The sequence below is a fragment of the Heptranchias perlo genome, chromosome 24 (assembly GCF_035084215.1).
Source record: "Heptranchias perlo isolate sHepPer1 chromosome 24, sHepPer1.hap1, whole genome shotgun sequence".
Classification (NCBI taxonomy): domain Eukaryota; kingdom Metazoa; phylum Chordata; class Chondrichthyes; order Hexanchiformes; family Hexanchidae; genus Heptranchias; species Heptranchias perlo.
In genome coordinates, this window is record NC_090348.1 from 42204494 (window position 1) to 42229960 (window position 25467).

General features: G+C 46.4%; 1 protein-coding gene across 4 annotated transcripts in view; it reads right to left on the bottom strand.

The window, feature by feature from the left end:
* The window catches only part of plxna4 (plexin A4), a 552119-nt gene that overhangs the window by 160333 nt on the left and 366319 nt on the right, over positions 1-25467 (bottom strand). For all 4 annotated transcript variants that reach the window (XM_068005167.1, XM_068005168.1, XM_068005169.1 and 1 more), the window contains exons 8-9: positions 4422-4521; positions 29-143 (exon numbers count right to left, since the gene is read on the bottom strand). In XM_068005167.1, the coding sequence (XP_067861268.1) occupies positions 29-143; positions 4422-4521 (215 nt within the window). The remainder of the gene's footprint in view (positions 1-28; positions 144-4421; positions 4522-25467) is intronic.

The window sequence follows — 25467 nt, forward strand, 5'->3', positions numbered from 1 at the left end:
GAAGACAAAAATTAGAAAATCTTCTTACCTCTGAAATATTGACTCGACCTTCCTGGAACGAGCAGGTGCGTGGGTCATGTGTACACATGTGTCGATATTTACACCAGTGACACTGATAGGGACTGTTCACACACGACAGGCATCTGATTGGACAAAATACACGATCAGATTAGGCTTCCTCAGACATTACAAAATCTACGAGTGTTTGAATTCGGGCTGTTTCTATCTATTGCATCGAATGACATGGAATGTACAGTGCAGAAACAGGCCATTCAACCAAACTGATCTGTGCTGGTGTTCATGCTCCACACGAGCCTCCTTCCACCCTTCTTCAGACCCCATGAACATATCCTTCTCTTCCTTTCTTGCTCGTGTTTCTCTAGCTTCCCCTTCAATGCATCTGTGCCAGTCGCCACAAGTACTCCATGTGGCAGCGAGTTCCACATTCTCTGGGTAAACAATTCCCTGTTGGATTTATTAGTGACTATCTTATATTTATTAATGGCCCCTCGCTTCGAGCTACCCCAATGTCAGTGGAACCCAACCATATCTTCGTAAAGATTTTGCGATGTCACACTAAGGTGTCAAAAATAAGCTAATGATTTCAAACTGGACTCTTCTGACCTGGAAGCAGTAATTTCGAAGGCCCGTGCGATCCCTCAGTCAATGGTAATTAAACTCTGACTAATTAAACTATGTGGCCTAAAAGGAACAGGCCACTTTGGACACAAATCCAAATTCGTCGCTGAACAATTCACTCCATGTTACGGCTTTAATAACTTGGGCTGTGGGCAGAAAGCTGAAGATACAAAATGAACAAGTACACTGATGTTAAGAATAGTTCCCACAAAGTAATGAATAAGTGGAACAGAATTCCCAACGGGAACAGTTCTTGGCGTGCCACTTTATTCGTTCCACAGAAAACCTGGGTCAGTGGAATGGTACAGCACAATAACATTCACTGAGTGCAAAATAATTCACTTGTTTCCTCTGTGCAGATGAAATTATACCAGTGAATTCCTGCTCGTCTCTGGATCACAGAGCAATCTTGAATTAAATAAAACTGGTCTGGGGCCTGTCATTTTCATCTTGCACACAGATAAATAGTCACTTTTACTGAGTGAGCTATTCTCAGCTCAGGGCAACAGTTGGGAGGATTACAATTAGTCTCAGGATTCCTGGGCGAGGGACAGGGGCTCAATCCACCAGGTTTCCACTCCATTGGCTACTGGTGGAAAATGTCTGTGTGCCCTGTTAAAAATTCATTCTCATGATATGGGTGTCGCTGGTAAAGCGGGCATGTATTGCCTGTCTCCAGTTGCCCTTGAGAAGGTGGCAGTGGGCCTTATTTTTGAAGCACTGCAGTCTGTGTGGTGAAGGTACTCGCACAGTGCTGTTCGGTTGGGAGTTGCAGGATTTTGACCAAGTGACAATGAAAGGAATGGCCGATATTTGTCCACATCAGGATGGTGTGTGACTTGTCGGGGAATTTGGAGGTGATGGTGTTCCCATGCACCTGCTGCCCTTGTCCTTGTCGGTGGGGGAGGTCACAGGTTTGGAAGGTGCTGTCGAAGAAGTCTTGCTGAGTTACTGCAGTGCATCATGTCGATAGGAATGCTGAATGTGTCTGTACAACAGAGACAGAATCAGGGCTCCTGTGACACCCCCAGTTGTCAAACAGCCGACCAAGACTCTCACATCAAGAATATCCACTTCAGAAAGGCAGCGGAGAGTGGTTGGTGCCCACAGAAAAATACTCACCAAGAGGAGAAAATGTTCGAGGGGTTTTGTTTGAAAAAAAATTATATTTGTTCAGAAACGAAAGTAGATGATTTGAGCAGACAACAACTCCAACGAGCATGATTATAGCACCTTAAAGTATTAAAACATCCCAAGTCCCTTCACCGGAGCATTATCAAATAAAATTTGACACCGAGCCACGTAAGGAGATATTAGGGCAGGTGACCAAAAGCTTCGTCAAAGAAGTAGGTTTTAATGGGCGTCTTCAAGGAGAAGAGAGAGAGGTGCAGAGGTTTAGGGAGGGAATTCCAGAGGTTGGGGCCAAGGCAGCTGAAGACACGGCCGCCAACAGTGGAACGAGGTTACCCGAGTGAACAGGGTGCCATTGCTTCGAATGCAGTGTTTAGAGTGTGTAACTGTTTCCCGTTTAACACCAGTCTATTCATGTCGGGATGCGCAAGAGGTCAGAATCGGAGCGCAGAGATCTTGGAGGGCTCGAGGGCTGGGGACAGAAGCTTAATGCATTCATTCCGCATTCCTATGCCTGCCATTTTGAACAAAGGTCTCAAATCCGTGACTTCTAAGTGGATTAACACCTCTGTCAAAATGGCCAACAGGGGAATCTTGCACAGACATGTTTGGAGTCTGTCCACTCAAACACAGTGATCATTTCTGACCAACCCATTTGAACCACAATGAAAGGCGGAAATTCCACAGGGATTCCATCAGTCTCCTGCCTGCATCATTTGAAGGTGGCGGGGGGAGAAAGAGGGGGAATGAGAGGAGTTCGGCAGAACCTCCAAGGAATTTCAGTCTCTGCGTCTTTTGCTGAATTGACACCACTAATCGCAGTCTATTTGTTTCATCTTTTATTCAGCGTTTTACAGACCAACTTGATCATGTAAAAACTGCTGTCGTACAGGCTCAGTAATAAAACAATTAATAATTTATTGCAACTTTCTTAATGATGAGAAAGCAAAATTCATTTCCATGCAATAAATATTTGATTCAAATATTTTCTATTATTTTTCTTCCAGGTGTGATTTTTTTTAATTCAAGATTTTTTAAAAAATCAAACTTGGGTGCTGAAAATAAAGGCAAGTTTTAAGCCAAATTGAATTGAACCCAAAATAAAAATGAACATTTGCTGCCTTTGCTGTGTTGATTCTTGATCTCAGTTGTGGCCTCTTTTGCAACGAGTCACCCATTGAGCTTCCATCAGTGGACAAACTACCTCAAGATGTCACCTGCCAATTAAGCTTAAGCTCAATTGAGGCTGAGAGTGACACTCTCTCGGTTCAGCCAGACCATCGATTTGTTTTTCGCATCTTCTCGCTCTTCCCTTGGAGAATAGTTTTGAAGGATTCACAGGCTGATTAACAGTCTGACAGGCCACGACGTGAACATTCCTTCCATGGCCATAACCATCTCCCTACCAGCAGACAGGGCAGGGATTAGTCCTGAACGGTAGGAAGATTTTATGGGCTCGCATAACCCATTCGATGAGGAGAGGGGGCTCCCCACACCCAAATATCCCACTGGACGTCAACCCGGAATTCAGGGCCGGAGTTCCTGGGCCTGTCCGGAGTGGGGTTCAAACCCTGCACCTCCTGGCTCTGAGGCAGGACTGCCACCATTAAGCCAAAGGCTCGCTCCTTGGCTATCGGCGCGAGGGAGGGACAACCGGCTGGGATGGGGACAAGGGGACAGTTTTGGGATTGAGACTGGGGTGATGGGGGTGGGGTGGGGAATTTCATCCATGAAATCACCTACAATCGTGCAGGAAACAGCAGGAAAATCCACCCTTCAGTGGAGAATCCTCCCCCCCCCCGCCAGGTTTTCAAATGATTCATCTCTTACTTTGCACACTCATTCTTTCCACTGGCTTTCGGAGGCTTCGAAAGCTTGTAGATTTCAAATAAAAATTGTTGGACTATAACTTGGTGTTGTAAAATTGTTCACAATTGTCAACCCCAGTCCATCACCGGCATCTCCACATCTTTCCACTGGGACAAAGTGATGTTTTCACCCTGATGAATCTGAAAGCAAAAGCCCTGAAGGCAAATGCTCACAGTTCGCAACTGAACTGACCCTCCATTCAAAAGTTCTATTCATTCAGTTACATGTCAGCAGGTATCACTCTCACCTCTAAATCAATTCAAGCCCCACTCTCGAGATTTGAAAACAAAATCTGGGCTGACACTCCAGTCCAGTACTGAGGGAGTGCTGCACTGTTGGAGGTGCTGTTTTTCGGATGAGACGTTAAACAGAGGCCCCATCTGCCCACTCAGGTGGACATAAAAGATCCCATGGCACTTCTTTAAAGGATTGCAGGGGAGTTCTGGCCAATATTTATCCCTCAACCAACACCTCAAAACAGATTATCTGGTCATTATCACATTGCTGTTTGTGGGACCTTGCTGTGTGTAAATTGGCGACCGCATTTCCGACATTACAACACTGACTACACTTCACAAAAGCACTTCGGGACATCCTGAGGTCATGAAAGGCACTGTATAAATGCAAGTTATTTCTTTCTTTTATTTTCAATGGGTCAGTCAGAAAGAATCCACAAGGTAAATAAAATGTGCCCCTAAGCAAGATGCACCTCTGACTCAATGCAGTGAACAATTTTGCTGCTGAAAGTGCAACCGTGAGAAGTAAATTTAAGGCACACTTACGAATGGTGGACGCTGCAGTTGTAGAAGACGAAGTTTGTGCTGGCAAAGGTCACGCCCGTCTCCTTGGACTTCAGGTGAAGCTGGACCACCTGATGGTCACCTGTCATGAAGAAAACACAATCCTTTAGCACCTCGGTCCAACCAACACTGAGCAAAAGCAACCACTTCAATCACGTCTCCCAACCGTCTCGCCCAGCGTTGGCGAGAGCACTCATCATATTTTGGTGTGGAGATGCCGGTGATGGACTGGGGTTGACAATTGTAAACAATTTTACAACACCAAGTTATAGTCCAGCAATTTTATTTTAAATTCACAAGCTTTCGGAGGCTTCCTCCTTCGTCAGGTGAACGATGTGAAAATGAAATCCTCGAAATGAAATCGCATTTATAATTCACAGAACAATGCTTGGTGAGTACAGACAGTTTTTTCAACTGCCCGTTGCCAAGGCAATCAGTGTGCAGACAGACAGGTGTTACCTGCCAGGTCTCACAGTATATTCTGTGAGACCTGGCAGGTAACACCTGTCTGTCTGCACACTGATTGCCTTGGCAACGGGCAGTTGAAAAAACTGTCTGTACTCACCAAGCATTGTTCTGTGAATTATAAATGCGATTTCATTTCGAGGATTTCATTTTCACATCGTTCACCTGACGAAGGAGGAAGCCTCCGAAAGCTTGTGTATTTAAAATAAAATTGCTGGACTATAACTTGGTGTTGTAAAATTGTTTACAATCATATTTTGGAACAGGGACGGGAAAGGGAGAGGTACCGATGATACTTTGAAGGGAGTGAAATTCCTTTTAAAAGGAAAGACGGGAGAATGCCAGGCTTTCTCCCTGAACTCACGACCCATTAACGAAATCGCAGTCTCAAGCGTTGAGTTGCCACAAGTCCATCGGTCGGTCGCGAGTTAAGAGAAAGGGAACGGCGCTCTCCTCCTGTTCGTTAAAAAGGGAAACCTGGCCACTCCTGGTCAAACATTGCACCAAGCCGACCAAACATTTTCCAAACTGAGCACAGGCCAGTGGTTGGACAGATGGGCTCGACTCGTCAAACTTTTCAGTTTTCCGGCGTCCAGTCAGGTTGAGAAGACACTTGCACACCATGTCCATCACTGCAACTCACTGACTCTCAATCACCTGTCCTGTGCTGTGCTGTGCTGTCGGGAATCACAGGCGTCGGCTGAATCCAACATCTCAGCACCCTTGGGCATCGCCGAAAGAACCCAGTCAGTTCCACGGCCAACGCTCGCAAACTTTGCAAAACTTGCACGCAATCAATTTGTGATTTGAGTGAACAGGTGATAAACATCAGCTGTCGAGAAGAGATACAAATTTAGCTCTGCAGCAGCAATCACGCCTCATCCAGGTGCAGTGGTTATGTTAATGGACGAGTCATCCAGAGAAGTGAGTTTAATTCCCACCAGGGCAGTTTCAGAAATTGAAGTAGGTTTTTAAAAAAACCTACTCATGAAAATCTGATACCAGTAAAAGTGATGGTGAAGCTGCCGGATTGTCGTAAAAACCCAACTGGTTCACCAATATCCTTTTGGGAAGGAAACCTGCCGCCCTGACCCGATCCAACCTACATGTGACTCCAGTCCCACTCTGAACTGCCCTCTGAAGTGTGCCCAGCAAGTCATTCAGTTGCATCAAACCGCTCGTTGCGGTTCAAGAAGGCGGCCCATCACCACCTTCTCAGGGTAACTCGGGATGGGAAATAAATAAATAGATGCCCACATCCTGAGAATGAACAAATTAAAAGAAAATGACCTTGATGTGATGATGTGAACCTGGCCTGAAAGGAGAATGAAAGGGCGGGGCGGGGTGGGGGGGGGGGCAAAGTATATTCAGTGTAAACGCTATCTCTCTCTTCAAAAGAAAAATCACTACACACCTCAATCGAGAGCCCCTTGATTTTGAAGGCTTCTTTCAGATATGCTGAGGATATGGAATCAGCTCCCGTGCCTCTGAAGAACAGCCGCATTGGTTTCAATGGGCACCTGTCCGTCGGACTGGCTGAGACCTTGCAACTCCAAATCCCTGTCACGATGGCCACTCCCCTACCCAGGTCTCACCGCATTTAATGTGGACGCCATAGGAATCGTGCGAAAGCAGTTTGTACAAGGTACAGAGAACAGCAGCAGCCTGGCTGCAATCCAGCAAGAACAGGTTGTCCTCAGCTCCTGGGATGGCGCACCGACCCTGATCAACGATCGGGGACTCAGCAGTCAAGCACCATCCCACTCATCGAGAACAGCCTGCTGCTTCTCGGAACCCAGCCACAGCTCTCCAGCTCTCCGACTGCCTCATCTATCAAAGTGTCAGTTGAGTGGGGGGGAAGGCGGGCAATTATTGAAATATGGCCAACTCGTGGTGCCAAATGTTATCCTGCAGCTTCCATTTATTTTTATTTTTTTTCTTGTCTCGCTTTTAATAAACTGTCGCCCTTTGTTGTGTGTCCTTCTTTCACTTGGAATCAATTGCAGCTTTATGAAGTACAAGTTGTTTCGAGTTTTAGCTCTCCCTCACTTGAAGTTGCCTTTGATTTTAATGTGCTGATTTTATGCTTTACCTTTAAAAACATGGTTCACCACACGGCCCCCCCCGCCCCGCCACCCACCCTCCTTGCTGTGAGCCGCACGGAGCAGCATTGTCCCAGGTTCTGAATGACCCCACACTGTCCTGAGTGAGCTGAGCTTGACCACAGCATGAGTAGGAGCGCTATAATCAACCCTGGTGCCCCGAGAACAGGGAGCGGGGGGAAAATCAGCTTGACCGCCACTCAGCAAATCCTGCTGCAAAATGCACTCGCATGGACTTTGGGAAAGGACCAATTTGGACTTGGTCCACTCATGGTTCAAAAGATCCCAGTCGCCACCAGGGTGAGGCACAGGAGGGAGGCTGGCACACGTGGAACTGTGCCCCACAACAAGGCCGAGTCTTCAGGAGAGATGCGGAGAAAACTGACCAGAGGCGGCAAGATATAAGTTTCACAAGATGGAGCAGACGAATTGCGAGGTACACCGATGTTCGTTGTGTACGGAGGTTGTTTTGATCCGTTCTGACTTGTGTCATGAACAACAACAACTTGCATTTATACGGCGCCTTTTGGCGTCGTAAAACGTCCCAAGGCATGTCACAGGAGTGATTATCAGACAAGTTTTGAAACTGAGCCACATAAGGAAATATTAGGACCGGTGGCCAAAACGTTTGGTCAAAGAGGTATATTTTAAGGAACGTCTTAAAGGAGGAGAGAGAAATCGCGAGGCGGAGAGGTTCAGGGAGGGAATTGTTAGAACTTAGGGCCGAGGCAACTTAAGGCACGGCCGCCAATGGTGAAGCCATGACAAACAAATTATTCTTTAAATAATTATTTTTCAGTTGAAAACATAGTATGAGTTATACATGGAATGAAAATTCATTCGGCCCATTGATTTTGTTACATTTTAAAAACAAATCTCCATTTATGAATCTGGCCATCGTCCCACAGTTACTTGGAGATGTCCGTCACACCTCACTGCTGCCAGGAATTAGCTGCAACACCGCCTTCCGATCGTGCCCTTCCGCACAGAACTTTGGAAAGAGCAGCCAGGACGAACAGCACGGCAACCACTACTGATTACTCATGGTTGCGATGCTGCTCAACGCAGCTTCAGTTATGGCCCCCATGGAATGCTCATTGGCCTGAGGAATGATGACTTTCAAACTTTGTTGAGACTATATACAAGGCAGGGACATTTCCCAGTTATCTGCCCAAATCCTACAGATTCCACCCCGTGGTCCAGTAATGATGCAGCTTCTGTGCTTTAAAATTGGTTAAAAAAAAGCGCTTTGTCTTATGTAACAAAGCACTGCTTCTATCTTCGATGATGTTGAGAAACCTCCACATCCAAAAAATTTCTCTTGTGAAGAATTGAGCCATGCAAACCAGGAAGGTCCAAGGTTTGGTGCCTCATCTGTCCTGTGTTATGTCACCTTGGCCAGATCAGTGGAAAAGATGTTAAAATTGTCCTGTGTGGTAACATGGAAGGGGGAAAAAAAATAATGTCCTCATTCCTCATCACTATCAAGTGAGTCTTGCTGGAGGTCATTGTTTGGCTGAAAGATGAGGATAAGATTGGGCTTTGCTGAGATGCTTCTGACATTCACTATCCGGGCTCACATATGAAGAGCAGCCACCTGAGGGAGATTTTGAGGAGGCTTTTGAAGTGACAAAAAACAACTGTGAAGTGTGGAATCATACCCAGTACCTTCAGGAGAGATGGGGCGATTGTTAATGGTGGGGGTGGGGGGGCGGGGGGCGGTGAGAATGCAGGAGGAAGAGAATGTTGAAGGAGGAAGAGAATTCTGCAGGAGGGGAGAATATCAGAGGAAAAGAAAACTAAAGCAAACCCTTTCGGTCAACCACAACTTATACTCAGTCAGTGCACTTAACATTCACAATAGAAGATAACAGGCACAGGGCTGGCACTGAGAGAAGGTTGAGAGAGGAGTCCGAAGGCACGCTCATAGAGGTAGATGTTGAGGAGGCTTTTGAAGGTATGGAGAGAGGTCGCAAAGTGGTGGGGTTCAGGGAGGGCGTCCCAGAGAAGTTGTGGCCACTGGTAATGGAGCAGAGAAAAGGTGGGCAGTACACACCGAAGTCCAGACTTAGAAGAGAGTGGACTGCTTGTTGAATGCAAGGCTGAAAGAGGTTGCAGAGCTCGGGTAGGTGAGGTCATGGACAAGATTCAGAATTCAATGAAGCTGTGGAGCTCGTGCATGTCAGTGAGCACGATGGTGATGGGTGATGGTGGACTATTCAAACTGCTCTCTGACTGCTTCATCTCTTGAAGTGTCAGTTGGCAAGAGGGGACCAATTATTGAAGATGGGCCAACTTACGATGCCAAATGTTGTCCCAGATCTTCTATTTATTATGTTGGCAAGCTGCTCGTGTGATTCTGCCACTGTACCCCTCAATCAGATCGCTGCCTCCTCGTTCACTTCGAGGCACCTACCATCTACAATTTCCTACATTACAACAGTGACGACACTTCAAAAAGTACTTCATTGGCTGTAAAGCGCTTTGGGACGTCCTGAGGTCGTGAAAGGCACGACATAAATGCAAGTTCTTTCTTTTTATACCAGATTTGATAATTGAGAGCCAACTGACTAAAAGGCAGTGACAAAAGAAATAATTCAACTGGTAATGGAAAAGCGATTGTGAGCAATTATCCAGCAATCTGAAAATGGGCCTCAGTCTCAGGTGTCTCTCCCACCTACTTCGAAAGGACTGACAGTTGCACAGCCCGATGCTAACACAATAGCCTGTGATCATTACAACACCTCAGCAGCTGATCTAAGTGTCTTTGCAAAAGATTGTGATTGACAGCCCCATTAACATGACACTTAATATTAAAATGATGAAAGCCCTTAAGTGCACTTAGCTGCAAAGGACATGACAATTACTCTGATTTTATCACATAGTCGATTCTGGATTATTAACTCAGGATTAAGTTCCTCCACACCACCATCTCCCCCCACCATATTTTTTCATCATTTAATATGTTTTATATAAAACATTCTTCACTGCAATTTGAACAGTCCACCAGATGGACATCAACAATTAGACATCTCCTCTTGATTGAAGTGAACCAAAGAACACAGGTGAGCAGGGAATGAGAAACGGCCACTGGGACACACCAAGCCCCCACCCTTCATGGACCATGTCAACCCTCCATGGACATCGCCCACTCAACGCACAGAGGAAATTCTGCATAAATACCTCCCAATGCTGAATGGTAATTAAGCAAAACTCCACTGACAATTATGTTAATCAACCCTGGTCCTCCTCAGACATCATTGTCCCCCCTGAACCCCGGGCAATGAAGGAACCATCATGCGCCAAGAAGTATTTGATCATTTCCATTTATACCTTCAGAAAGCTTGGAACGGCAAAATACCATTTGGCCCTTCAAGCCCGTCCCTTCCATACTCCACGAGTACCTTATTCATGGACTCACTACCTCAGTCATGGACTCTTCTTTGAACGAGTTAATGAACAGACTATCAACTGCAAGACAAACCCGGGATGATCCTATAGTATTTGACAGGATTCTGATTAAAATACGAAAGAGGTACACTCCTTTCTACCATTTGCCTCGGATTATAGACCATTCCAGGTAAAGGGAAGTTTGGTCTGTGTCATTCCCTATTCACTTAAGTTATACGAAATTCTTACAAAGCATGAGGTATCCCTCAGACAAGCAAGTTCTTTATTCAGTTTAATGGTAAGCGCTCCAAAAGCGCGAAGCCCAACAGTTAGCTCACAAGGTTGTGCAACGATTCTGGCTGTGTACGAACAATCCTTGAGCTTTTATCTTAACCTCGTGTACAGTGCACCAAGATGCAAGCTGCTCTCACTTCTGAAGAAACCATATCAATTGTCCAGGTTTTACATACAATAGAAAATAATTTCTTGTCCTAAAAGCTCTCAGGGTACTCGAGCAATCAAGCAGCAAACTGACTTTTTTTTTACATGAAAGGACGGAAGAATTTATCAATGTACAAAATAAATTGCTCCACTGACTGGTTGATTTCACTCATGGGAGATCCCTCAGAATCATAATCATTTGTGAGTGGTTGGTTGTAAATAAATATACTTATAATTATCTAATTCAGGCAGATTAGACTTCAGAAGTGCAGCTGAATTGTTCAATGGCACTGAGTTGGAATGAAAACATTGGGTGAGATATTGAGCTTGATAATATTCTACCAGATACCCTTTGGGCATAAAGTGTACACAAGGCTCATTAAGGCCCCAAGGAGTATTCAAATTACATAGAGTCCACAGCACATAAACAGGCCATTCGGCCCAACTGGTCCATGTGTTTATGCTCCATACGAGCCTCCTCCCACCCTCTTCATTTAACCCTGTCAACATATCCTTCTATTCCTTTCTCCTTCATGTGCTTATCTTGTTTCCCCTAAAATGCATCCATGCTAGTTGCCTCAACTACTCCTTGTGGTACCGTGTTCCACATTTTCTCCACTCTTTGAGTTAATAAGTTTCTCCTGAATTCCCTATTGCATTTTTAGTGACTATTTTATATTTATGACCTCTAGTTTTGGTCTCCCCCACAGATAGAAAAATTTTCTCGACATCTACCCGATCAAAGCCTTTCAGAATCTTAAAGACCTCAACAGAGCAGGAGCAGGAACACTGGATAATGGTGTTGACTCTCCTGATGATAACACATACAAATCCACCAGCGCCCTTTGGTGACTTCAGATGCACCAGAAAATAGACTGCACCTGGCTGCCCCAACATCTGCAAAAGTGACAAATGACAAGGGAACGCAGGTTCAACCCAGTGAAAGGCAAATTTAGGATCAAGGTCAGGAAGTTCTTCAAAGAGTAATCAACAGATGGAGTGGACTTCCAGGTAGGACAGTGGAGGCAAAAAACCTTGGAAGCGATAAGAACCTGTTAGGAGCTGTGATGGGAGGTCTCCCAGTCCTTTCTGGATGGATAGGCTGAAAGACCAACCTCATCCACCGATCATGTGAATGGCCTCTTCTTGTCCTGTACTGTCCTATCTTCTGCGATGGAGCAGAGACAAATGCAGGAGGACATCCACTTTACTGTCAGGATGGAAGAGGACTTTTAGAGAACCTTTAATGGATTATCCCTTCAATGCTAATGTTTAATTTAAAAATCCCATGACTGTATCACTTTCTCCTTCGAACAGTGAAGGAATTACTTTTAATGAATATTTCACAATCTAATTTCTTTTATAATCAACTTCTCATTTATGCTGTATTTATTCCGGTCTCAGACAGATGCTTGTAAGATGCATTTAAATAATGTAAGGCTTGCAAAGGAAAAAGCAATACCCATTCATTCTTTGGGTAGCAATCATGAATCATTAATTGCACAGTACTCAGCTGAAATTTCTGTAATCAAACTGCTGGTTGGAACAATCAAAATTCACTAATGAATATTAATTAATGAAACGATCTGTAAATATTGCAGATGTAATTGCCAATTGAACAATCATTAATCGTTGCCTCCTTTGCGACAAGATGTATAGGAATGCTGTAGGTTGGCATTTATGACTCGTAATAAGATTTATTTGAATTCAAGGCAATTAAAACAAGTCTGAAAAACAAAATGGCTGCCCCCATGCTGAAGCAAAGGGATCAAAGTTTTAATGTCAAATATTTGAACCAGAAGCCCAGCTCGCTTCATGGAATGGTTACAACACAGAAGCAGCCATTTGGCACATCAACTCTGTGCTGGCTCTTGATCTCTTTGGTCATCCATGAAGCTCTGGCTTTCAGTTGCCCGACCTTTCTCTCTTGTGGGAATGTGCCTTGACTGCACCAGAACCAACTCCTCCTTGAAGGCCACCCATTGTTCAAATACAGTTGTGCCTGCCTATTTTTGATTCCAATTTTACTTGGGCCAGATCGATTCTCATCATATGTTTTGAAACTGGCCCTCCTCCATTTGAGTATTTTTACTTGAGAGTGGTCTTTATGTCTTTTACTATAGCTATTCCAAACCTTATAATATGATGATGATTGTTTCCTGAATGCGTCAGCATAGAGCAGGACTTGAACCCACAACTTTTTGAGTCGGAGACAAGAGTGCGACTGACTGAGCCACAGCTGACATCTTGGCAGTAGTCGGAAAATACAGAGGCAATTGGTTGCACTGCCCCTCACAGACGGCTGCCTGAATGCTCACAGCAAAGGATTAGACTTTTCCGAAGCAGGAACAAGGTATTCGCTGTGGCTCAGTGGGTAGCACTCTGGCCTCTCACTCAGAAAAGTTGTGGGTTAAAACCCCATTCCAGAACACTAGAAACACAAAATCTAACCTGACACTCAAGTGCAGTGCTGAAGGAGCACTGCACCCCTCAGATAACAAAGCAGTCTGTGCCTGCATGCAGAAAGACCTGAACCACATCCAAGCATGGACTGATCACCAGCACACTGTGGCTGCAGTGTATACCATCCACAGGATGCACTGCAGCAACTTGCCAAGGCTTCTTCTGATAGCACCTCCCAAATTTGTGACCTCTACGACTGAGAAGGACATGAGCAATGGGCACATGGGAACAACACCACCTGCATGTTCCCCTCCAAGTCACACACCATCCTGACTGGGAAATATGTTGTTGCTGGGTCAAAATCCTGAAACTGCCCTTCTGAACAGCGCTGTGGGAGAAGTCGTGGCAGCTCACCACCACTTTCGGATGGACAATAAATTGCTGGCTGAGCCAGAGACACCCACATCCCATGAATGAATTTTTTTAAAAGTGCAGTCTTTCGGATGCAATGTCAAACTGATATGGGGAAAGATGTGAGGGATTTGGGGAGTGAGGACAGTGAAGGATATGGGGTGAGAAAAGATAGAGAGAGGGGTAGGTTGAGGTAGAATAATTGAGGGACAGGAAGAGAATGTGGGGTGAGTGAGGGATATTGAGAGAGAAGATATGGGGTGAGAGGGAGATTAAGGAATAAGGGGAAAGTGAGATGTGGAATGAGAATGGGGGGTGTGGAGAGAGAAAAGTGGAATGGGCTTGTTTGGTCGTGCTTTTCTATGCTGAACTGCTTTCTCAACCTGCCCTGTTCGACCTTCGACAATTTGTGTACATATACCCCCAGATCGCTCTGATTCCTGTACCCCTTTTAGAATTGTGCCCTTTAGTTTCTATTGCCTCTCCTCATTCTTCCGACCAAAATGGATCACTTTGCATTTTTCTGCGTTAAATTTTATCTGCCACATGTCCGCCCATCGATATCCTCTTTGAAGAGGATCAGCTGTCCGAAAAACAACCTTTCGATGCAAAGAACTCATTCAGTCCCTCAGCCTCCTTGTGCAGATCTCCCTTTTTCAGTCCCATTCCTCTTCTTGCTAAAGATTTGTTGTTTGCACACCTGCAGAACACAATGGGATTCCCTTATATTTTATTTGGCTCCCAGTCAGTTCTCATTCTCTCTCTTTGCCCCTCTGAACCTTTTTTATTCAGCCTGGCTCTCACTTGTATTAATTTTTCATTCACAAGATGTGGGCATCACTGGCAAGGCCAGCCTTTATTGCCCATGACCTGGTGGTGAACCTTTCACCCATCGTACTGTTCGGAAGGGAGCACACAGGATTTTGACCCAGCAATGATAGATTTCCAAGTTGGGATGGTGTGATGACTTGGAGGGGAATGTGCAGGTGGTGGTGATCCCATGTGCCTGCTGCTTTTGTCCTGTCAGGCACCCCTTCTTTCAGTTTCATCTTACTGTTGCCATCCATTGAAGCTCTGACTTTCAGTTGCCTTCCCTTTGTCGCTTGTGGGAATGGACCTTCACTGCATCAGAACCACCTCCTCCTTGAAGCCCACCTCATTGGTTCAATTACAGTTTTGCATACCATTCTGTGATGCCAATTTTACATGGACGAGATTTGTTCTCATCACACTCCTAAGAAATTGACCCTCCTCCACTTGAGAATTGTCTGTATCTTTTTCCATAGCTATTCCAAACCTTATTATATGATGATTACTGTTTCCTGAAAGCATGAGTCAACAGGGGGACTTGAACCAACAACTTTCTGATTCATAGATAAACATGCTACTGACTGAGCCACAGCTAACACCATCCAAACAGGTGGGAAAATACAGAGGCAAATGGTTGCACTGCCCCTCACAGATGGCTGCCTGAAGGCTTCCAGCTCAGGATTGGACTTTTCCAAAACAGTGACAAGGTGTTAGCTGTGGCTCAGGGGGTTAGCACTCTGGCCTTTCACTCAGAAGAGTTGTGGGTTCAAACCCCACTCCAGAACACTGAAACACAAAATCTAGCCTGGCGCTCAAGTGCAATGCTGAAGGACTACTGCACCCTTCAGATAATGAAGCAGTCTGTGCCTGCATACAGCAAGACCTCGACAACATCCAAGCTTGGGCTGGTAAGTGGCAAGTAACATTCATGCCAGACAAGCGTGAGGAATTACCATCTCCAACAGGAAAAACTCTGACCAGCTTGCCTTGACGTTCAACGGCATTACCATCGCTGAATGCCCCACAATCAACATCCTGGGCGGTCACCATTGACAAGAAACTTAACTGGACCAGCTGCATCAATAATGTGGCGAGAAGAGCAGGCGAGAGACTGAGCATTCTGCAGCGAGTGACTCACCTCCTCAATCAACAAGTCAGGAGTGTGATGGAATACTCTCCACTTGACTGGATGAGTGCAGCTTGAACAACATTCAGAGAAGCTTGACATCATCCAGGATAAAGCAGCCTGAGTGTTTGGCTTCCTACCTATGCTCCACTGGCACACTGAGGCTGCAGTGTGTCCCATCGAGAGGATGCGCAGCAGCAACACCCACGACTGAGACGGACAACAGCAATGGGAACGACACCACCTGCATGTTCCCCTCCAAGTCACACACCAGACTGACGTGGAAATAAATCGTCACTGGGTTAAAATCCTGGAACTCCTCTTCCTGGCAGAACTTGAGGCAGATCACCACCTCCTCAAGGGCAAAGTGGGATGGACAACAAATGCTGGCTGAGCCAGAGATTCCCATGAACGAAGGGAAAAAAAAGTGCAGTCTTTCAGATGCAACGCCAAACCGATATGGGGATAAGGAGGGAACGTGGGGTGAGTGACAGTTCAGGAGGGATAGGGATGTGGAGACTGAGGTATATGGTTTGCTTGGGTTGGTCTCCGAAAGTGGAATGGTTATGCTTTTCTATTCTTACGTTTGACCTTCAACAATTTGTGCACATGTACTCCCTGATTCCTGTACCCCTTTAAGAATTGTGCCCTTTAGTTTATATTGCCTCTCCTCATTCTTCTGACCAAAATGGATCACTTTGTATTTTTTCTGCATTACATTTTATCTGCCACACGTCCACCCATCGATATCCTCTTGAAGAGGATCGCGATCAGATCATCAACCTTTTACTGAGACTCCAGCAACATCATCTTCCTTGATGAGGACAGGTGCAAAGTACTCATTTGCTATCTCAGTGGATCTCCTTTTTCGTCCACAATCAGCCCCATCCCTCTTCGTGCTGCACGTTTGTTGTTTGCACACCCACAGAAGGTGATGGGATTCCCTTACATTTGGCAACCAGTCAATTCTCATACTCTCTCTTTGCCCCTCTGAACATTCCATGTTCAGCCTGGCTCTCACTTGTTTTATTTTTTTTATGGGATGTGAGCATCACTGGTGAGGCCGGCATTTCTGGCCTGTCCCGAATTACCCTCGAGAGCCACCTGACTTGAAGCGCTGCAGTGACAGTTCTCCCACAGTGCTGTTCAGAAGGGAGTTCCAGGATTTTGACCCAGCAACATATTTCCAAGTCGGGATGGTGTGTGACTTGGAGGGGAATGTGCAGGTGGTGTTGTTCCCACATGCTTGCTGCTCTCTGTCAGACACCCCTTCTTTCAGCTGCCCGACCTTTCTCCTTTGTGGGAATGTACCTGGACTGGATCAGAACCTGAACCACCACCTCCTTGAAGCCCATCCATTGTTCAATTACAGTTTTGCATGCTTTTCTTTGATTCCAATCTTATTTGGGCCAAGTCTGTTTTCATCACACTCTTACAAATTGACCCCCCCCCCCTTTGAGTATTTTTACTTGAAAATGGTCTATAGTTTTTTTCATCGCAATTCTAAACCTCATAATGTGATGATTGCTGTTTCCTGAATGCATCAGTCCAGAGTGGGACTTGAACCCACAAAGTTCTGATTTGGAGACAAGAGTGCTACTGACTGAGCCAAAGCTGACACCTTCTGAGCAGGTTGGAAAATACAGAGGCAATTGGTTGCACTGCCCCTCACAGACGGCTGCCTGAAGGCTTCCAGCTGAGGATTAGACTTTTCCAAAGCAGTGATAAGGTGTCAGCTGTGGCTCAGTGGGTAGCGCTCTGGCCTTTCACACAAAACAGTTGTGGGTTCAAACCCCACTCCAGAACAATGAAACACAAAATCTAGCCTGACTCTCAAGTGCAGTGCTGATGGAATACTGCACCCCACAGATAACAAAACAGTCTGCCCCTGCTTGAAGCAAGACCTGGACAACATCCAAGCTGAGGCTGGTAAGTGGCAAGTCACATTCATGCCAGACAAGTGTGAGGAATTACCATCTCCAACAGGAAAGACTCTGACCAGCTTGCCTTGATGTTCAAGGGCATTACCATCGCTGAATACCCCACAATCAACATCCTGGGTGGTCACCATTGACAAGAAACTAAACTGGACCAGCAACATAAATACTGTGGTGACAAGAGCAGGCCAGAGACTGAGCATCACTGTGGCGAGTGACTCACCTCCTCAATCAACAAGTCAGGAGTGTGATGGAACACTTGCCTGGATGAGTGCAGCTCGAACAACACTCAGAGAAGCTTGACATCATCCAGGACAAAGCAGCCTGAGTGGTTGGCTTCCCACCCATGCACCACTGGCACACTGAGGCTGCAGTGTGTGCCATTCAGAAGATGCGCACCAGCATCTGCCACCGAGACGGACAAGAGGAATGGGAACAACACCACCTGCATGTTCCCCTCCAAGTCACACACCATGCTGACGTGGAAATAAATCGTCGCTGGGTTAAAATCCTTGGAACTCCCTTCCTGGCAGATGGACGAAAACATGCTGGCTGAGCCAGAGATGCCCACATTCCATGAACGAAGGAAAAAAAGTGCAGTCTTTCAGATGCAACGCCAAACCGATATGGGGATAAGAAGGGAACGTGGGGTGAGTGACAGTTCAGGAGAGATAGGGATGTGGAGACAGAAGTATCGGATTTGCTTGGGTTGGTCTCCGAAAGTGGAATGGTCATGCTTTTCTATTCTTCCGCTTTCTCAACGTTTGACCTTCAACAATTTGTGTACATGTGCTCCCTGATTCCTGTACCCCTTTTAGAATTGTGCCCTTTAGTTTATATTGCCTCTCCTCATTCTTCTGACCAAAATGGATCACTTTGTATTTTTTCTGCATTACATTTTATCTGCCACGTGTCCGCCCATCTGTATCCTCTTGAAGAGGATCGCGATCCGATAAACAACCTTTCACTGAGACTCCGGCAACATCATCTTCCTTGAGAAGGACAGGTGCAAAGTACTCATTTACTATCTCAGTGGATCTCCTTTTTCGTCCACAATCAGCCCCATCCCTCTTCGTGCTACACGTTTGTTGTTTGCACACCCACAGAAGGTGATGGGATTCCCTTATATTTGGCAACCAGTCAATTCTCATACTCTCTCTTTGCCCCTCTGAACATTCCATATTCAGCCTGGCTCTCACTTGTATTATTTTTTTTATGGGATGTGAGCATCACTGGCGAGGCCAGCATTTATGGCCTGTCCCTAATTACCCTTGAGAGCCACCTTATTTGAAGCGCTGCAGTGACAGTTCTCCAACAGTGCTGTTTGGGAGTTCCAGGATTTTGACCCAACAACGGCGATATATTTCCAAGTCGGGATGGTGTGTGACTTGGAGGGGAACATGCAGGTGGTGTTGTTCCCACATGCTTGCTGCTCTCTGTCGGATACCCCTTTCTTTCAGCTGCCCGACCTTTCTCCCTTGTGGGAATGTACCTCGACTGCATCAGAACCTGAACCACCACCTCCTTGAAGCCCATCCATTGTTCAATTACAGTTTTGCATGCTTTTCTTTGATTCTAATCTGATTTGGGCCAAGTCTGTTTTCATCACAATCTTCGAAATTGACCCCCCTCCCTTTGAGTATTTTTACTTGAGAATCGTCTGTAGTTTTTTTCAGAGCAATTCCAAACCTTATAATGTGATGATTACTGTTGCCTGAATGCATCAGTCCAGAGTGGGACTTGAACCCACAAAGTTCTGATTTCCAGACAAGAGTGCCACTGACTGAGCCACAGCTGACACCTTCTGAGCAGGTTGGAAAATACAGAGGCAATTGGTTGCACTGCCCCTCACAGACGGCTGCCTGAAGGCTTACAGCTAAGGATTAGACTTTTCCAAAGCATTGACAAGGTGTTAGCTGTGGCTCAGTGGGTAGCACTCTGGCCTCTCGCTCAGAAGAGTTGTGGGTTCAAACCTGACTCCAGAACAGTAAAACACAAAATCGAATCGAGCACTCAAGCGCAGTGCTGAGGAAGGACGACACCCTTCAGAAAACAAAGCAGTCCGTACCCGCATGCAGCAAGACCTCGACAACATCCAAGCTGAGGCTGATAAGTGGCAAGTAAGATTCATGCCAGACAAGTGCGAGGAATTACCATCTCCGACAGGAAAGAATCTGACCACCGTGATGTTCAATGGCATTGCCAAATGCCCCACAATCAACATCCTCGGGGGGGTTACCATTGACCAGAAACTTAACTTGACCAGCCACAAAAGTACTGTGGCTGCAAGAGCAGGTCAAAGACTGGGTATTCTGGGGTGAGTGACTCACCTCCTGAGTCCACAAGTCAGGCATGTGATGGAATACTCTACACTTGCCTGGGATGTGTGCAGCTATAACAACACTCAAGAAGCTTGATATCATCCAGGAGAACACAGCCACTGGCACACTGAGGCAGCAGTGTGTACCATCCAGAGGATGCACTGCAGCAACACCCAAACCTGTGACCTCTACCACTGAGAAGGACAAGAGCAATGGGAACAACACCACCTGCACCGTTCCTCTCCAGGTCACACACCATCCCGATTGGAAAAATACCGTCGCTGGGTCAAAATCGTGGAACTCCCTTCCTAACAGCACTGTGGGAGAACCTTCACCACATGGACTGCAGCGGTTCAAGAAGGCAACTCACCCCCACCATCTTCTCAAGGGAAATGTGGGATGGACAATCAATGCTGGCCAAGCCAGAGACGCCCACATCCCCTGAACGAAAGAAAAAAAAGTGCAGTCTTACGGATGCAACGCCAACTGATAGGGGGACAGATGTGAGGGATTTGGGAGAGTGCAGACGATCAGGGGTGAGCGATATGGGAGGTGGGTGCGTCGGTGAGGTATATGGGGTGGGAAAAGATAGAGAGATGGGGAAGGTTGAGCTGAACAATTGAGGGACATGAAGGGGGTATGGAGTGAGTGACAGATTGTCAGGAGAGGGGGAGGGATGTGAAGAGACTGGAGCAATGAAGGATATGGTTTGCTGGGGTTGATCTCTGAAAGTGGAATGGGCTTGTTTGGGCATTCTTCCCTGCTTTCTCAAGTTCGACCTTCAACAATTTGTGTACATTTTCCCCCCAGATCTCTCTGATTCCTGTACCCCTTTAGTTTGTTTATATTGCCTCTCCACATTCTTCCGACCAAAATGGATCACTTTGCATTTTTCCCGCGGTAAATTTTATCTGCCATGTGTCCGCCCATCTCTATCCTCTTGAAGAGGATCACTAATCCGATAAGCGACCTTTACCGAGGCTCTGGCAGCAGCATCTTCCTTGGTAAAGACAGATGAAAAGTACTCATTTGGTACTTGAGCCTCCCTGCGTAGGATCCCCTTTGCAGTCCCATAATCAGCCCCATCCCTCTTCTTGCAAGACATTCCTTGTTTCCACACCGACAGAAGGCTATGGATTCCCTTAGTATTTGGCTACTCAGTCAATTCTCATACTCTCTCTTTGCCCCTCTGAACCTTATATGTTCAGCCTGGCTCTCACGTGTATTAATTTTTTTTAAAAATTTCATTCACAGGATGTGGGTATTGCTGGCTGAGGCCAGCCTGAATTGCCCTCGGCCTGGTGGTGAACTGTTCTCCCACAGTACTGTCAGGAAGGGAGCTCCAGGAATTTGACCCAGCAATGATAGATTTCCAAGTCGGGATGGTGTGATGACTTGGAGGAGAACATGCAGGTGGTGTTGTTCCCATGTGCCTGCTGCTTTTGTCCTTCTGATCTCTGTCAGACACCCCTTCTTTCAGTTTCATCTTACCATTGCCATCCATGAAGTTCTGACTTTCAGTTGCCTTACTTTTGTTCCTTGTGGGAATGGACCTTGACTGTATCAGAACCACCTCCTCCTTGAAGCCCACCCATTGTTCAATTACAGTTTTGCATACCATTCTGTGATTCCAATTTTACTTGGGCCAGATCTGTTCCCATCACACTCTTAGAAATTGACCCTCCTCCACTTGAGCATGGTCGATGTCTTTTTCCATAGTTATTCCAAACCTTATAACATGATGATTACTGTTTCATGAACACGTCAACCGAGAGTGGAGCTTGAACTCGCAACTTTTGGACTCAGAGACAAGTGTGCTGCTGACTGAGCCACAGCTGACACCTTCTCAGCAGGGAGGAAAATACAGAGGCAATTGGTTGCACTGCCCCTCACAGACGGCTGCCTGAAGGCTTCAAGCTGAAGCTGGGCGACATGGACATGTTGGGCCGAAGGGCCTGTTTCCATGTTGTAACTTCTATGATTCTATGATTCTATTAGACTTTTCCAAAGCAGTGACAAGGTGTTAGCTGTGGCTCAATGGGTAGCACTCTGGCCTCTCGCTCAGAAGAGTTGTGGGTTCAAACCCGACTCCAGAACACTGAAACATAAAATCTAGCCGAGCACTCCAATGCAGTGCTGAGGGAGTACGACACCCTTCAGATAACGAAGAAGTTTGTGCCCGCATGCAGCATGATCGACACACCATCCATACTTCGGCTGAGAGGTGGCAAGTCACATTCATACCAGACAAGTGCGAGGAATTACCATCTCCCACAGAAAAGAATCTGACCACTTTGCCTTGACGTTCAACGGCATTACCATTGCTGAATTCCCCACAATCAACTCCCGAAGGGGGTTCACCATTGACCAGCCACACAAATACTGTGGCTCCAAGAGCAGTTCAAAGACTGGGTATTCTGGGGTGAGTGACTCTCCACTTGCCTGGATGAGTGCTGCTCGAACAACACTCAACAAGCTTGACATCATCCAAGACAAAGCAGCCTGCTTGATTGGCTTCCCCCCAATTCACCACAGGCACACGATGGCTGCAGTGTGTCCCACCCAGAGGATGCACTGCAGCAACACCCAAACCTGTGACCTCGACCACTGAGAAGGACAAGAGCAATGGGAACAACACCACCTGCATGTTCCCCTCCAAGTCACTCACCATCCTGACTTGGAAATAAATCGTCGCTGGGTCAAAATGCTGGAACTCCCTTCCTGGCAGAACTTGCGGCAGATCACCACCTCCTCAAGGGCAATGTGGGATGGACAATAAATGCTGGCTGAGCCAGAGACGCCCACATCCCATAAACGAATAAAAAAAAGTGCAGTTTTTCAGATCCAACACCAAACCGATATGGGGATAGGTTGAGGCAGAACAAGGGAGGGATGTGGACAGAAGTATCGGGTTTATGGTGGAATGGGATTGTTTGGCAGCATCATCTTCCTTGATGCTAAGTACTCATTTAGTACCTCAGCCTCCCTGAGAAGATCTCCTTTTATAGTCCCACCCCTCTTCTTGCTGCACATTTGTTGTTTGCCAGTCAGTTCTTCAGACTCTCTCTTTGCCTCTCTGAGGCTTTTTTATTCAGCCTGTATTAATTTATTTTTTCTTTCACAGGCCAGCCTTAATTGCCCTCAACCTGATGGTGAAACATTCTCCCACAGTACTGTTCGGAAGGGAGTTCCAGGATTTTGACCCAGCGACGACACACCAAGTCAGGATGGTGTGATGACTTGGAGGGGAACTGTGCAGGTGGTGTTGTTCCCATGTGCCTGCTGCTTTTGTCCTTCTCATTTCTGTCAGACACCCCACTTCTTTCAGTTTCATCTTACTGTTGCCATCCATGAAGCTCTGACTTTCAGTTGCCTCACTTTTGTCCCTTGTGGGAATGGACCTTGCCTGTATCAGAACCACTGCCTCCTTGAAGCCCACCCATTGTTCAATTGCAGTTTTGCATACCATTCTGTGATTCCAATTTTACTTGGGCCAGATCTGTTCTCATCACACTTTTAGAAATCAAACCTCCTCCACTTGAGTATTTTTACTTGAGAGTGGTCGATGTCTTTTTCCATCGTTGTTCCAAACCTTCTCACATGATGATTACTGTTTCACAAATGCGTCAGCCTGGAGTGGGGCTTGAACCTGCAGGTTTGGGACTCAGAGACAAGTGTGCTACTGACTGAGCCACAGCTGACACCTTCTCGGCAGGGAGGAAAATACAGAGGCAATTGGTTGCACTGCCCCTCACAGACGGCTGCCTGAAGGCTTACAGCTAAAGATTAGACTTTTCCAAAGCAGTGATAAGGTGTTAGCTGTGGCTCATTGGGTAGCACTCTGACCTCTTCCTCATAAGAGTTGTGGGTTCAAACCCCACTCCAGAACACTGAAACACTAAATCAAGCCTAACATTCAAGTGCAGTGCTCAGGGAGTACTGCACCCTGCATGCAGCAAGACCTGGACAACATCAAGCTTCAGCTGCATCAGTCCAGAGTGGGACTTGAACCCACAAAGTTCTGATTCAGAGACAAGAGTGCTACTGACTGAGCCACAGCTGACACCTTCTGAGCAGGTTGGAAAATACAGAGGCAATTGGTTGCACTGCCCCTCACAGACGGCTGCCTGAAGGCTTCCAGCTGAGGATTAGACTTTTCCACAGCAGTGATAACGTGTCAGCTGTGGCTCAGTGGGTAGCGCTCTGGCCTTTCACACAAAACAGTTGTGGGTTCAAACCCCACTCCAGAACAATGAAACACAAAATCTAGCCTGACTCTCAAGTGCAGTGCTGATGGAATACTGCACCCCACAGATAACAAAGCAGTCTGCCCCTGCTTGAAGCAAGACCTGGACAACATCCAAGCTTAGGCTGGTAAGTGGCAAGTAACATTCATGCCAGACAAGCGTGAGGAATTACCATCTCCAACAGGAAAGACTCTGACCAGCTTGCCTTGATGTTCAATGGCATTACCATCGCTGAATACCCCACAATCAACATCCTGGGTGGTCACCATTGACAAGAAACTTAACTGGACCAGCTGCATAAATACTGTGGCGACAAGAGCAGGCCAGAGACTGAGCATTACTGTGGCGAGTGACTCACCTCCTCAATCAACAAGTCAGGAGTGTGATGGAACACTTGCCTGGATGAGTGCAGCTTGAACAACACTCAGAGAAGCTTGACATCATCCAGGACAAAGCAGCCTGAGTGTTTGGCTTCCCACTCCACACACCACTGGCACACTGAGGCTGCAGTGTGTACCATCCAGAAGATGCGCAGCAGCAACACCCACCTCTGCCACCGAGACGGACAAGAGGAATGGGAACAACACCACCTGCATGTTCCCCTCCAAGTCACACACCATACTGACGTGGAAATAAATCGTCGCTGGGTTAAAATCCTTGGAACTCCCTTCCTGGCAGATGGACGAAAACATGCTGGCTGAGCCAGAGATGCCCACATTCCATGAACGAAGGAAAAAAAGTGCAGTCTTTCAGATGCAACGCCAAACCGATATGGGGATAAGAAGGGAACGTGGGGTGAGTGACAGCTCAGAAGAGGTAGGGATGTGGAGACAGAAGTATAGGATTTGCTTGGGTTGGTCTCCAAAAGTGGAATGGTCATGCTTTTCGATTCTTCCGCTTTCTCAACGTTTGACCTTCAACAATTTGTGTCCATGGACTCCCTGATTCCTGTCCCCCTCTTAGAATTGTGCCCTTTAGTTTATATTGCCTCTCCTCATTCTTCTGACCAAAATGGATCACTTTGTATTTTTTCTGCATTACATTTTATCTGCCACGTGTCCGCCCATCTGTATCCTCTTGAAGAGGATCGCGATCCGATAAACAACCTTTTCCTGAGACTCCGGCAACATCATCTTCCTTGATAAGGACAGGTGCAAAGTACTCATTTGCTGTCTCAGACTCCCTCAGTGGATCTCCTTTTTAGTCCACAATCAGCCCCATCCCTCTTTGTGCTGCACATTTGTTGTTCACACACACAGAAGGTGATGGGATTCCCTTATATTTGGCAACCAGTCAATTCTCATACTCTCTCTTTGCCCCTCTGAACATTCCATATTCAGCCTGGCTCTCACTTGTATTATTTTTTTTATGGGAT